This window comes from Eriocheir sinensis, chromosome 50 (assembly GCF_024679095.1).
Source record: "Eriocheir sinensis breed Jianghai 21 chromosome 50, ASM2467909v1, whole genome shotgun sequence".
Classification (NCBI taxonomy): Eukaryota; Metazoa; Arthropoda; class Malacostraca; order Decapoda; family Varunidae; genus Eriocheir; species Eriocheir sinensis.
In genome coordinates, this window is record NC_066558.1 from 2,906,356 (window position 1) to 2,918,822 (window position 12,467).

Consider the following 12,467-nt stretch of genomic DNA (forward strand, 5'->3'; position numbering starts at 1 on the left):
ATATAAGAAAATTAACCTTGGAAGCGAAACTAGGGTATGTATTATGTATCTATGTGTATATTATGGTTATTTATACTCTTATGTGAGGCTAATGATCGGTAATAATAGTAATAATAATGATAATAAAAATATCAGAAAGATTTTAATTTGTGGGGGACGGAGTAAGTTAAAAGTGGCTGGCTAGGACCGTAGAGTTTTGCGCGTCACCCCGTAGCTATGCCTTCGACTGTAACACATTAATTATCATATATTAGATTACTCGTGGGAATCTAATGGAAATCTTACTAATATAACCTTCTCCTGATTAGTCTTAATGTTAAATATGGCTTAAGATACCCCGAGACTTTGTGATTGAGCTAAATTTGTAATAGTTTTGTGTATGGGTCAACCAGTGCTGTTTATCTTGTATTAGAGGTTGTTATTACTTATTATTTTTATATATACTCTTTTGTTAGTTTGTTTTTAGTATGTTTAAACGGGTAGAATGTTATAGAGCTAGAAATTAAGAGAATGTATACGAGATCGAGAATGAAAAAGAATATTCCTTTCCTCCCTGACACCATTACACATCATTATTAGTATACATATTTATTTATTTGCATATTTAAACTTGGAAAATGTTCTGCTATATAAAGTAAAGTTAGAGAAATACAGAAGCAAAATAAAATAATGTTACGTGTTAATTATGCCAGTTAGATAGCCATACATACGCTTTTACGGACATTATTATATTAACATTACACATACTCCTTTATTAGTAAATTCAAAGGGAAAAGAATATAAAAGAGAGTTAAACATTGAGAAATAAAGAGGAAAGTACAACAATATTAGATCTGTATACGATAAAGTGCCCTTCCTCCCCTCCTTCCTGGCACTCATACACTAAACCTGTAAAAATATATACCCCTTTACAGCATATTTATCTTCATAGCTCATTTATAGTGTATTTAAACCTGAAAATACTATATGAGAAGGGAAAAGTACGGCAATATCAGTTCTGTATACGATAACGTCCCCTTCCTCCCTTCCTTCCTGACACTAGACCTATTACCATACATACGCCTTTGCCAGCATATTTATCTTTATAGCTCATTTATAGTGCATTTAAACAGGAAAATACTATGTGACAGGAGCAAAGTACGAGAATATGACTGCTGCGTACGATACATGCCATCAGCTGACGGGGCGGCGAGGCGGACACAAGAGGAAGAAGAAGAGGAGGAGGAGGATGTGATGGCCTGAACAGACGGACAGATTTTTCCGCCTTTTATCAGCTCGTGTATGGCCATGGCGCCTGTGACTTATTTAATGGCGGTGTTGGTGGTGGCCGCCTCGCCCTCGCTGGCCTGGGACTCGGCGGAGCTGGAGATGTTTGACCTGGTCGAGGAGATCAACCAGAATTTCTACGAAGTGATGGGCATCGCTCAGGTGGGTCTTGTGGGCGTGTGTGTGCCCCGCGGGCGTGTGTGTGCCCCGCGGGCGTGGTTTAATGCACCAGGCCAGGAACGGTCGCCGTGCCGCCCCCGGGCACGGGCACAGCCGCCCTGCCCATGGCTCCACGATAAAGAGCACCTTTTTTTTTTTTTTTTTTTTTTTTTTTTTCATTAGAGGAAACAGCTCAAAGGCAAATAAGAAAAGGGAGACAATATTGTTCACGTCGGGGGATGCCTGGTGGCGACCACGAGTCCAGCACGTGGCCAGGCCGTGGTGGTGAGGCACAGCTGGCCGCGACCACCGGATCGAGTACTCGTGTGTCGTACTCGAACTCAAGCACAAGTTCCTTTTTCTGATGTAGCCTTCAGATTTTTTTTGTTTTTTGACAAATGTCAAACTGCCAAGCCTTCCCTGGCCTGGTGACCTGACATGACCCCAGGGCCAGCCCACCGTGCCGCCCCAGGGCTCGGGGCCAGGCCACACCCTAGCCTTGTGCTTCAATGTACTTGTAAAATTGTCAAGTATTTGGAGTTTGAGTACAAGTACAACTTTTGATTCCAAGTACAAGTACCAGTACAAGATATTGTGTAGTTAGGTACAAGTACAGTACTTGTAGCCAAGCCTGGAGTGTGTGAGGGAAAGGTGAACTCATTCACACACACGGCACAAAGATTAGTGAGGTCATAAATCCCATGATGAGATACAAAGGAAGGTTACAGCTGTGGCTGCTCTGTTGAGTAAAGGAGATGAAGTATTTTTGTCTGCCATCCACCAGCTGCTTGGCTTGACTTGGAGAGGCAGCTTGATGCCTTTGGTAATAAGTGTCTTCACAGAGTCCTGGGATATCACTGGAATGACTTTGTGTCAAACCGGCGACTATTCAGTGAGACTGAATTGACATATATTACCTTAGCTGTTAATGCCAACTCCGGCTATACGGGCACGTGGCACGTTACCCTGAAGCTGAAGCTGACCCTGCTCATCAGGTTGTCTCTGTCTCTGTCTCTGTGACAATCCAGAGTAGCGGAGGCCAAGGGGACGCCCACGGAGTTCGTGGCTTGAGCAAGACGATAGATCCTGCTGGGAGATACATGGGCTGGGAAGGCCGGGGCCTGCATGGAGATTTACCTGGAGGGACCCCCGGGCTTAGCGTCATAGGGTGGGCGAGGCAACGCGCCCCCCGGCATATGGCCCCATTGATTGATTGATTCACTAGGGTTGACACATATTTTCTTTCTTTTATTTTTTTATTTACGTATTTAATTCAAAGTTTGTGTGTTTATGTATAGGTAGATATTAGTTTATTTACCTATTCTATGCATTTGTGTGTGTTTGATTTATCTATTTATTTGCTCTTCTTGTGTGTGTGTTTTCTTCCCCATCCTCCTCATCTTCAAACATTTATTATCTCCCACATTTATCCTCTTCATCTCCTCCCCTTTATCTCTTCTCCCAACTTACCCTTCTTCATTTTCCTCCTCACTTATCCCCCCTTTAGCCCTCTTCCAACATCTCCCCCTTCCATTATTGTCTTTTTCCTCCTCCTCTCCGTCACCCCTTCATCATCTTTCCTCCCCACTTATATACCCTTCCCTTATCCCTTCTCCCACTTATTCCCCCTTCATCGTCTGTTCTCCCAACTTATCGATAACTTCCCATCATCTTTTCTTTGCACTTATACTCCCCTTTGTCATCTCTCCTTTTATCCTCCCCACCTATCTTTCCCATCATTATCTCCTTCCCACTAACTTCCCCCTTCTTCTCTCCCTCTCCACCGTCTCTTCTCCCCTCCCCACCTATCCTTCCCATCATCATCTCTGTCCCACTAACTTTCCCCCTTCTCTCCCTCCCCATCGTCTCCTCCCTACTTATTCCTACCCCTCGTCTTCTCCCCACAGGATGCCACACTTCAGGAGATCAAGAAGGCCTATCGTCGTCTGTCCCTCCAGCTTCACCCCGATAAAAATGACGCGGATGATGCCGAGGTCAAATTCCGACAGGTGTGTGTGTGTTGTTGTTGTTGATGGTGTTGTTTGTTGTGTTTTAAATTGCTACCTTCATCATTTTTTCTTCTTATTGTTTTTCTTCTTTTTCTTCTTCATCTTCTTTCCATTATTTCAACACTTCATTTCTCATCCACTTTATTCCTATCTACTTTATTTTCCATCTACTTAATTTCCCCTTTACTCTTTATTTATTTATTTTTTTTTTACTTTCATTCAGTTCTAGTACATTTCCCATCAATTCTCCTTTACTGTAATTCAATTCTACTACATTTCCTAACACTATTTACATTAACAATCTACCTAACTTAACCTATCTTAACTAAACCTAACTTATCCCAACCTAAGCTGACTTAACCTAACCAGACCTAACTTGTCCTAATCTAACCTAACCTAACAGCCTAACCCAACTTATCCCAACACCCTAACCTAACTTATCCCAACACCCTAACCTAACTTAACCTAACATCCTAACCTAACTTAACCTAACTTAACCTAACACCCTAACCTAACTTAACCTAACAATCTAGCCTAACTTATCCTAAACCAACTTAACCTAACCTAACCTAACCCCATACCACTAAACCTCCATTCACCCCTTCTACCCCTCCTCATCCCATAGCTCGTCGCCATATACGACGTTCTCCGAGACGAGGGGAGGCGCGCGCAGTACGAGAGGGTGCTGGTCGAGGGCCTGCCGGATTGGCGCTCACCCATCTACTACTACCGACGCGCCCGCAAGATGTCGCTACTCGAGATTACGATTATTCTTACAGTGGTCATCTCCTTCTCGCAGTATCTGATGGCCTGGGGCTCGTACTTTGAGAAACGGCGGTGTGCGGTGAGTGTATTTACCTAGTTGTAATTTTACAGGCCTGCTCTTACGCTCGTTTGGTCCCGTCTCCGTATCTGTATTTGTCCAGTTTTTCCTTAAAGTTGTGCACACACTTCGCCGATACTACATCCTCACTTAGTCTGTTCCAAACCTCTTATGTTTCTCTGTGGGAAGTTATATTTTTTTAGGTCTCTCAAGCATCTTCCTTTTCTCAATTTTTTACCGTGTCCTCGTGTGTGTGTGTGTGTGTGTGTGTGTGTGTTTTATTATTTAATTTGTTACTCTAAATCCATAAGTAACAAACATATTAAGAATGATGGGAGAGGAAGACAAGGAGGAGGAGGAGGAGGGGAAGGAGTAACAGGGTGTCATATAGAAAGGTATAAATCACCCCTCCAGTTTATCACACCCACACCTGTATCCTCCCCTTCACTAAATTAAGACTATCACACCTGCGTTATCTCTCCTATAAGTTATTTCCACACCTGTATCCCCTGTTTTTTTAGTTAATTAAAATCACACCTTGATATATAGCTCACCTGCATCCCTTCCCTATAAATCATTTCCACATCTGCATATTCTCTTCTTATAGTTAATTAAAATCACACCTGCATAAATTTTGGTCTTATTTATGTGTGTGTATTTATTTCTGTTTTTCTATTTTTTTATTTCGTTAATGCTTGATTTTTACTTTCTTACAATTCTGCTTTGCTCTCTCTATTTTATCAGCTTCCTCCTCTTCCTCTTCTTCTCCCTCCTCTCTCTCTTCACATGACCTTGCTTTCTCCTCCTCCTCCACCTCACTTCCTCTTATTCCTCCTCTTCTTTCTCTTCACACGACCTTGCCTCCTCCTCCTCCTCCTCCTCCTTTTCTTTCCCCCTTCAGTCACATCTCCTTTCTACAACATTTCCACCTTCACTAACCTAACCTAACTTTACCCCATACCACCAACAGACACCCTCTTCCCCTCGATCCTCACCCCAATAGCTTTCCTTACTTTCATTATCTCTTTATTTATTTACTTTCACAGGAGGAGGCGTTGGTGAAGAAGTACAAGATCAAGGACCGGAAGAGGATGAAGCAGGAGGACTTGGAGAACCTGATGTTGATGGAGGAGGTGCTCGGAGGAATACCCAAACCAAGGTGCGGTTCTTATGGTCATACTAATACAAGACAGAAAACAATGCAGTCATGGCACAGTAAATTGGAACTCAAAATGAACTATAATTGACAGTATTCATAATTTCCGCTGCATATTACTGATACTAAAAACCGTTTCCTATGCGTAGACTATCATTTATTCCACGAAATCAGACTCGCTCATAGACAGGAGGTTGCCAAAGTACAATAATCGACACCTATAGGAATGGCCAAAGCTCATAACCTATTAAACATGTATCTATCTACCTATCTATCTGTCTATCTCTCTTCCTACAGCTACGACTATACCTATTAAACATGTATCTATCTACCTATCTATCTGTCTATCTCTATTCCTACGGCTACGACTATCCCGATTAAACATTATCTATCTACCTATCTATCTGTCTATCTCTTCTTACAGCTACGACTTTGCTAGCTGTCAAAGATGATGATAACTTATTAAAACATCCATATCTTTTTTTATATATAACAAAGACAGCTCAAGGACAACAAAAAGAGTACATAAAAAAAGTCCGCTACTCAACACTCCCATAATAGACAAAAGTTAAGAGCGGCCAAAAGAGAGAGAGTTCAGTCTATCCATCTATCTCCCTACAGCTGGTGGAACATTCTGCCCATCCAACTGGTTCGTTTGGTGATCTTCCTGGTGACTGGCGGACCGGGGTTGGTGAGGGCAGCCCTGGACTTCTATGAGGAGGAGAAGAAGAGGAAGAAGCTGGAGAAGGAGCAGGAGGAGGAGGAGGAGAAGAGAAAGATGGAGGAGGTGAGTGAAGGAGGAAGAGGAGGAGGAGGAGGTGAAGTTAGTTGTATGGAAAGAGGAGGAGGAGGAGGAGGAGAAGGTTGATAAGATAGAGAAAGGAGAGGAAGAAGAAGAGTAGGAGGAGGAGGAAGGAAGAAGTGATAAAGGAGGAAGAGGAGGAGGAGGATATGAGATTAGTTAAAAGAAGAGGAGGAGGAGGAAGTTGATAAGATAGAGAAAGGAGAAGAAGAGGAGGAGGAGGAAGGAAGGAGAAAGAAAGAAAAAAAGTAAATCCAAGAAAATATAAAGAAGAATAAAAAAAGAAAAGAGTAATTAAAGAGGAAGAAGGAGGAAAAAATTATCAACCAACAGAAAAAATAAACAAAAACAAAAAATAACTTGTAACAAAAGAAAGACAAAAAGAAAGAAATAGAAGAAAATAAATATCTATCTATCTATCTTCCTGTCTCTGTCTCTCATTTCATCATTTTTGTCTCATCCACTTTCTTCACCTTGCCGTTCTCATCTTTTCCTTCTCTTCTATCTTCTCTATCTCCACTTGTTTTTCTTTCATTTCCTTTTTCCATTCCTTCTTCTTTCTCTCCTTTATCATATTTGTTGCTTTAATACTTTACTCACCCTGTTATTGTGTTTTCCTTCTTTCTTTCCTACATTCACCTTTTTCTCACTCTCTACAGGAGGAGCGGAGGAAGGAGAAGAAGGCGAGTCGGAAGGAGGGACGGAAGAGGGTCAACGTTCTACCGGACTTCTCTGGCGATGCTTGCTTGTTGGACAGCATGGATGCCCCAGAGCCAAACACACAGGTAGGACAGCCAGTCAGTCAATCTTTCAGTCAGTCAGTCATTAATTTAGCCAGTCAGTCAGTCAGTCAATCAGTTCTTAAGGTAGTCAGCCAGTCTGTAAATCACTCAGTCACTCCATCAGAAAATCAAACAGCCATTCAGTCAGTCAGTCATTAAGTTAGCTAATCAGTCAGTCAGTCAATCAGTTCTTAAGGTAGTCAGCCAGTATGTAAATCACTCAGTCAGTCCATCAGAAAATCAAACAGCCATTCAGTTCTTAAGTTAGTCAGTCAATCAATCAGTCAGTAAGTCATTTTTTCAGTCAGGCAGTTAGTCAGTAAGTCATTTTTTCAGTCAGTCAGTTAGTCAGTCATTTTTTCAGTCAGTCAGTTAGTCAGTCATTTTTTCAGTCAGTCAGTTAGTCAGTAAGTCATCTTTTCAGTCAGTTAATTAGTTTACCAGTCATTAAGTCACTACATACATCACTCAGTTAATCATTTGATACATTCATTTACTACATACCAGTTCAGTCCGTCATACAATCACCCAGTCAGTCAATCCCTCCTCCTCCCCCTCTCACCCACTTACCCACCTTCCCCATCTGCAACAGCGGGTGAGGCCTTCCGCCCCCGCTGCACCCGTGGTCTCCGGAGGGCTGTGGACGGATGATGACTTCTGTGAGCTGGCGAGACTCATGGCGAAGTAAGTGATGATGATGATGATGATTGTGTGTGGAAGATGTTTTGTTTTAATGTGATGTTGTTTATGTTCACTTGTTTTATTTGTGTTTTTCATTAATTTTTGTTTTTTTCACATTTTTCACTCACTTTATTTTGTTCGTTTTTATTTATTTATTTATTTATTTATTTATTTTTTATTTTTTTATTTTTTTATCCACATTTTTCTTACATTTTCATATTTACATTTTTCATTCACTTCATTTTGTTCCTATTTTTATCCCTATTTTTGTTTTATCCACATTTTTCTTTCATTTTCATATTTACATTTTTCATTCACTTCATTTTGTTCCTATTTTTATCCCTATTTTTGTTTTATCCACATTTTTCTTACATTTTCATATTTACATTTTTCATTCACTTCATTTTGTTCCTATTTTTATTATTTTTTGGTTTTATCCACATTTTTCTTACATTTTCATATTTACATTTTTCATTCACTTCATTTTGTTCCTATTTTTATCCCTTTTTTTGTTTTATCCACATTTTTCTTTCATTTTCACATTTACATTTTTCATTCACTTCATTTTGTTCCTATTTTTATCCCTTTTTTTGTTTTATCCACATTTTTCTTTCATTTTCATATTTACATTTTTCATTCACTTCATTTTGTTTGTATTTTTATCCCTTTTTTTTGTTTTATCCACATTTTTCTTGCATTTTCATGTCTAATTTTTATCTATTATGGTTACTTGTCCTTGTTTTTTATTTCCTTATTTATTTTTACTTTTATTCTTATTGGTTTTTTTTTTTTATTTGTGTGTTTAATTTAATGACAACCTCCTGTAATTTCCATATTATAACTATCATCTTTTTTTTCCCTTCTTTCTTTCCCCTCCAAATTATATCCAGCATCCTTTTTTTCCTCCACTTTTCCTCCAGCATTTTTTTCCCTCCAAATTATACCCAGCATCTTCTTTCCCTCCAGCATTTTTTCCCTCCTTTCTTTCCCCTCCAAATCACACTCAACCCCCTTTTTCTCTCCCTCCACTTTCTCTCCAACAGCTTTTCCTCCCTTACTCCACCCATCATCCTATTGCCCCTCCGCTTCTCTCTACACCAATTCCCACCCTCAACGACCTCCTCTCTCCCTAGGTCAAGGTCAAAACGAAGGGCGAGGCAAAGTGTGACCTCTCGGCAGGCAGCGATGAGATGTGGAGCCCCGTACAGCAGAAGGCCCTGGAGAAGGCACTCAAGCTCTTCCCCAAAGGCACTGACCAGAGATGGGACAAGATCGCGAGGGCAGTGCCGGAGAAGGAGAAGGTGAGGAGGAGGAGGGGGAAGAAAGAGGAGGAAAAGGGAGGATGAGGAGAAAGGAAATGTCAAGTGTTCTAATATAAGGAGGAAAGAGAAGGAGAACATGAGAGAAAGTGTTCTGATATCAAAGGAGGAGGAGGAAGAAGAGGAAGAAAACTATAGATAAGTAGATATACAGTTTTCCGATGCAAGCAATTCTTCAAAACGCTACAAATATAAAACTTCAGCCATTGATAACCTTTACGAAAACCCACATTCTTCTTATTTTTTATTTATTCTTTCTTTATTTATTTTTCCACATTCATACAATCCACTTCTTTCACAGGAGGATTGCATGATGCGGTTCAAGTTCCTAGCGGAGAAGATTAAGAGGAAGAAGATGGAGGAGGCCGGGAGGAAGGACGGAGACGAGGAAGAGGAGGAGGAGGAAGAGAAAACGGAAGAGGAGGAGGAAACGAATGCTAACGTCTCCACCACCTCCTCCACCTCCACCCCAACCACCAAAGTCACAAGGAGGAAGCAGAGGAGAAGAAGAAGAAGAGATCTGTCGGAGGAGGAAGAGGAAGAGGAGGAGGAGGACGAGGAGTGATCGGTGGGAAGAGTCAGACGGTGTTCCTCTCTTTAGTAAGATTGGTGACGGTGTGTTCGTATGTTTGTCAAGGTAATTATAAGTATGGATGATTTTTTTTCTTCCTCTTCTTCCGCGATTCTGATTCACACGCACACACACACACATACGCACACACACGCACATGGGTAGTCTTCCTCTCAAATTAATATAAGTACTTTTTTTCTTTTTTTCCTTTTTTATTGATATTGTAAAAAGTAAAAAGGTGAATCTCTCGCTCTCTTCGTTCTGTGCTGTAGAAATTAAGTTAAATGCCCATAGAATACACACACACACACACACACACACACACACAGACTAATCCCAATTCTTTGTACTTTGGTAATAAAAATTGTGAGAAAGTTTAATTCCTGTGTGCGTATCCTAAGCCGTTCATGTGCATGCGAGTGTATGTGTGCGCGTAAAGGGCCTCGAATACGTACACATGGGCTCTTTGCGTGTGTGTGTGTGTGTGTGTATGTGTGTGAATGATCTATTTTTGTAGTATTTTTTGTATACTAGTTTAAAATTGATAGTAGTAGTAGTAGTAGTAGTAGTGTGCGTGTGTGTGTGCGTATATTGAAAACAGGTTACGAGATTGGACACGACCACCAAAGCAAGTCAACCAGTCACTCAACCAGTCCAGTCATCCAGTCTCCCGGGCACTCAGTCATCCAGTCAAATCTTCACCATAAGCTGTTCTCTCCTTCTATAGTAAGTGCCGTTCTCTTTTAGCTATTAGTCTTTTGTTATGAATGTTACTGTCTTATTACTGTTGTTCTCTCTCACAAATGTTACTGTTATTGTTTACTCCTGTTGGTGAGACATATAGATGAGACAGACCTTGATAGTATAAGTTTGATTCATTTTATATTTTGCGACGATTCAACAATGTAACGGTTAATTAGTTCAGTTTATTTTGATTCATTTTAGGTCTTTCAATACAAATTTCTTTCAGTTTTTGTCTAATTCTTCACATTCTCAAGAAAATAATTAATTACTATGGTTTATTCTGATTTATGTTATGCCACAATACTAATTTCTTGCTGGTTTTGTCCAATTCTTCACATTCTCAACATAATAATTAATTACTATAGTTTATTTATTTCTGGACTCGTTTCATATTTCTTGCAGGTTTTCTTCTAAGTTTTCTCCATAACAGTTCATTAGTAAGTTATGCAGGTCTGTTTTGGGGCTCTTAACTGTCTAAATAAACCACTAATTAACTTTTATATTGAGAAAGCTAAGAATTGTAACCAAGCTTTAAAGAAATTTGTACCAAGAGGCTGCCCGAAAGAGATCACAAAAACTGTATGGAGTTGAAGATACCTAAAAGAGTCTCCGTAGATAGACTAGAAGCTTGTTCCCTTAATCAAACCAAGAGAGTATCGGTGTCAAACAGTTTATTGTGCAACCTTTCACAGACACAAAACACCACCTAATAGAAATTGGGGTTTGGTTCCCTTTTCCAAGTGTGGTCTGCTGTCATCCCAATGGTCAAACAAGATGCCAGGTGGAGAGAGACTTCTGGGTGGCTGGATGACGGATGGAGGAAAGACGCCCAGTGGAGAGAAACTTCTGGGTGGAGAGATCACGGATGGAAGAAAGACATCAAGTGGAGAGATGATGCTGGGTGGAGAGATCACGGATGGAAGAAAGACATCAAGTGGAGAGATGATGCTGGATGGAGATAAGAGATGCCTGGGTAAAGAGAGATTAGTGGGAAAGATACCCAATTGTGTCCCACTGGTCTCGCTTCACCCCAAGTGTCTCTTCTATCTCTTCATCTGCAGATTAAGAGAGAGAGACCTGAGACGTCTGCGTGGAGGGAGGTTAGTCGGAGAGAGAGCCAGTGTGTCCGACCAGCCTGCCCTCAACGCAGGTCTCTTCTCTCTCCATCACCAGACCGAGAGACAACACCCAGAGGAAACACACACTTGAGGGGGGGAGAGACAGTGGGTGAGATTTCCATGTTTATCTCCCACCAGTCTCTCTTCATCGGCCGTCTCTCTCCACCACACTGATGAGACGCTTATTGTTTGGATGCCCAGCTGCCAGTGTGCCTTCAGGAGCTGTTTGGAAGAGAAGAAAATGTGTCAGGAACTCCAAGAAGTGCGTTGTGTCTTAAGATGTCCAACTTCCTGATGCAAGAGTCAATACATACTTTGCTCTTTCACCACTGGGAGTATGAACTTGAAGACATTGATTTGAGCTTCTATAGGTAACATTTACATTGAAAAGACGCTTAACACTTCCAATAAATTTTTAAGGGATGTTCAAATTGTTTCTTTTAATGCCTGATATTTTTTTCTAGGGAGGGTTTTTGAAGTGTTATTGGCTCGGTAGACATAGAATATCAAGCGTTGCAAGACTTTAAGCCATGAATAATATGGAAATTAGTACCCTTGAAATCAGGCACAATACTTTAAGCCCACGAATATGAAGCAAAAGTTTATCCTCGTCAGTTTTTAAGAACAAAGACCAATGTACAGCATACTTACTGTGAATGAGGATGTGTGAGGCAGCAGAGGAGGTGAGCAGTCCTTCCTGTCTTAAGCAGTTACCCTCTTCGCCAGTCTCCCCTTCTTCAGCATATGACATGTTGCGCCGACTAAACAAAACTTTCCAATTTTATCCCTTCTTCAGCCAGTCTCCCCTTCTTCAGCATATGACGACATGTTACGCCGACTAAACAAAACTTTCCATCTTTTTCCCTTCTTCAGCATATGACATGTTACGCCGACTAAACGAAACTTTCCAATTTTATCCCTTCTTCAGCCAGTCTCCCCTTCTTCACCCGCTCCCCTCCTCAGCTGTTCACCCTCTCACTTCTTCTGCAGTTGCCTTCTTCAGTAGTGTGTTCCATCAAGCAGGATAGGCCTAGCAG

General features: G+C 40.9%; 1 protein-coding gene across 1 annotated transcript; it reads left to right on the plus strand.

Moving 5' to 3' along the window:
- The first annotated feature begins 1,185 nt into the window (after positions 1-1,185).
- Positions 1,186-11,652, plus strand: LOC126982245 (dnaJ homolog subfamily C member 1-like). Its single transcript, XM_050834197.1, is given in 10 exon segments — positions 1,186-1,428; positions 3,333-3,434; positions 4,060-4,278; positions 5,304-5,416; positions 6,035-6,200; positions 6,875-7,000; positions 7,590-7,706; positions 8,722-8,979; positions 9,299-10,294; positions 11,054-11,652. Coding segments are annotated over 9 exon segments (1,512 nt in total). The 5' UTR covers positions 1,186-1,281; the 3' UTR covers positions 9,563-10,294; positions 11,054-11,652.
- Positions 11,653-12,467: the final 815 nt, after the last annotated feature.